This window comes from Salvelinus alpinus, chromosome 4, assembly GCF_045679555.1.
Source record: "Salvelinus alpinus chromosome 4, SLU_Salpinus.1, whole genome shotgun sequence".
In the NCBI taxonomy this organism is placed as follows: domain Eukaryota; kingdom Metazoa; phylum Chordata; class Actinopteri; order Salmoniformes; family Salmonidae; genus Salvelinus; species Salvelinus alpinus.
Window position 1 is genome coordinate 5,222,061 of NC_092089.1, and position 2,721 is coordinate 5,224,781.

At 58.5% G+C, this 2,721-nt stretch overlaps 1 protein-coding gene across 1 annotated transcript in view; it reads right to left on the reverse strand.

Annotated features, from left to right (window-relative positions):
- Window positions 1–2,414, reverse strand: part of LOC139572254 (uncharacterized) — a 5,233-nt gene extending 2,819 nt beyond the window's left edge. The window contains exons 1-4 of the mRNA XM_071394898.1: window positions 2,406–2,414; window positions 2,202–2,315; window positions 780–1,034; window positions 555–698 (exon numbers count right to left, since the gene is read on the reverse strand). Of these exons, the coding sequence (XP_071250999.1) occupies window positions 555–698; window positions 780–1,034; window positions 2,202–2,315; window positions 2,406–2,414 (522 nt within the window). The remainder of the gene's footprint in view (window positions 1–554; window positions 699–779; window positions 1,035–2,201; window positions 2,316–2,405) is intronic.
- Between the last annotated feature and the right edge of the window lie 307 nt (window positions 2,415–2,721).

The window sequence follows — 2,721 nt, forward strand, 5'->3', positions numbered from 1 at the left end:
GTACCGGGCTGGGGGCCTGGGGTCTGTACCGGGCTGGGGGCCTGGGGTCTGTATTGGGCTGGGGGCCTGGGGTCTGTACCGGGCTGGGGGCCTGGGGTCTGTATTGGGCTGGGGGCCTGGGGTCTGTATTGGGCTGGGGACCTGGGGTCTGTATTGGGCTGGGGGCCTGGGGTCTGTATTGGGCTGGGGGCCTGGGGTCTGTATTGGGCTGGGGGCCTGGGGTCTGTATTGGGCTGGGGGCCTGGGGTCTGTACCGGGCTGGGGGCCTGGGGTCTATACCGGGCTGGGGGCCTGGGGTCTGTATTGGGCTGGGGGCCTGGGGTCTGTATTGGGCTGGGGGCCTGGGGTCTGTATTGGGCTGGGGGCCTGGGGTCTGTATTGGGCTGGGGGCCTGGGGTCTGTATTGGGCTGGGGGCCTGGGGTCTGTACCGGGCTGGGGGCCTGGGGTCTGTATTGGGCTGGGGGCCTGGGGTCTGTATTGGGCTGGGGGCCTGGGGTCTGTACCGGGCTGGGGGCCTGGGGTCTGTACCGGGCTGGGGGCCTGGGGTCTGTACCGGGCTGGGGGCCTGGGGTCTGTACCGGGCTGGGGGCCTGGGGTCTGTATTGGGCTGGGGGCCTGGGGGCTGTATTGGGCTGGGGGCCTGGGGTCTGTACCGGGCTGGGGGCCTGGGGTCTGTACCGGGCTGGGGGCCTGGGGTCTGTATTGGGCTGGGGGCCTGGGGTCTGTATTGGGCTGGGGGCCTGGGGTCTGTATTGGGCTGGGGGCCTGGGGTCTGTACCGGGCTGGGGGCCTGGGGTCTGTATTGGGCTGGGGGCCTGGGGTCTGTATTGGGCTGGGGGCCTGGGGTCTGTATTGGGCTGGGGGGCTGGGGTCTGTACCGGGCTGGGGGCCTGGGGTCTGTATTGGGCTGGGGGCCTGGGGTCTGTATTGGGCTGGGGGCCTGGGGTCTGTACCGGGCTGGGGGCCTGGGGTCTATACCGGGCTGGGGGCCTGGGGTCTGTACCGGGCTGGGGTTGATGGGGGGTTGGTGGGGCTGAGGAAGGTTGGGGCCGAGCAGAGCAGCACCTGGCCAGTTACTGATCCCCACAGCCCTCCTAGAGCTGGCTGCACTGTTCTCTCCTCAGCCCAGGCTATGTTACACTATACTAGGCCAGAGCAGACCAGACCCAGGGCCCTCTCTCCCCTCTCTCTCTCTACGCTAGGCCACAACAAACCAGACCAGACCCAGGCCTCTCTCCCCTCTCTCTCTCTACGCTAGGCCACAACAAACCAGACCAGACCCAGGCCTCTCTCCCCTCTCTCTCTCTACGCTAGGCCACAACAAACCAGACCAGACCCAGGCCTCTCTCCCCTCTCTCTCTATGTCCTAGGCAACACCAGACCAGACTCTGGACTCTGTTTCACGGAATCATGGCTCTCTCAGGATCAATCAATCAATCACATGTATTTATAAAGCCCCTTCTTACATCAGCTGATGTCACAAAGTGCTGTACAGAAACCCAGCCTAAAACCCCAAACAGTAAGCAATGCAGGTGTAGAAGCACGTTGGCTAGGGAAAACTCCCTAGAAAGACCGGAACTAAGAAAGAAACCGAGAGAGGAACCAGGCTCTGAGGGGTGGTCAGTCCTCTTCTGGCTGTGCCGGGTGGAGATTATAACAGAACATGGCCAAGATGTTCAAATGTTCATAGATGACCAGCAGGGTCAGATAATAATAATCACAGTGGTTGTAGAGGGTGCAACAGGTCAACACCTCAGGAGTAAATGTCTCTAGAGAGTTAACAAAACAGCAGGTCTGGGACAGGTAGCACGTCCGGTGAACAGATCAGGGTTCCATAGCTGCAGGCAGAACAGTTGAAACGGGAGCAGCAGCACGGCCAGGTGGACTGGGGACAGCAAGGAGTCATCAGGCCAGGTAGTCCTGAGGCATGGTCCTAGGGCTCAGGTCCTCCGAGAGAAAGAGAGAGAAAGAAAGAGAAAAAGACAGAGAGAATTAGAGAGAGCATACTTAAATTCACACAGGACACCGGATAAGACAGGAGAAATACTCCAGATATAACAGACTGACCCTAGCCCCCCGACACATAAACTATTGCAGCATAAATACTGGAGACTGAGACAGAAGGGGTCAGGGGACACTATGGCCACTTCCGACGATACCCCCGGACAGGGCCAAACAGGCAGGATATAATCCCACCCACTTTGCCAAAGCACAGCCCCCACACCACTAGAGGGATATCTTCAACCACCGACCTACTATCCTGAGACGAGGCTGAGTATAGCCCACGGCACGAACCTGAGGGGGAGCGCCAACCCTGACAGGAAGATCACGTACGTGGTCTTAGAATATGTGGACATCTACAAATACCTTGGTGTCTGTTAAACTGTTCTTCTTCCAGACTCACATTAAGCATCTCCAATCCAAAATTAAATCTAGAATCGGCTTCCTATTTCGCAACAAAGCATCCTTCACTCATGCTGCCAAACATACCCTCGTAAAACGGACTATCCTACCGATCCTCGACTTCGGCGATGTCATTTACAAAATAGCCTCCAACACTCTACTCGGCAAATTGGGTGCAGTCTATCACAGTGCCATCTGTTTTGTCACCAAAGTCCCATATACTACCCACCACTGCGACCTGTATGCTCTCGTTGGCTGGCCTACTGGCTCCAGGTCATACGTCTTTGCTAGATAAAGCCCAGCCTTATCTTAGCTCA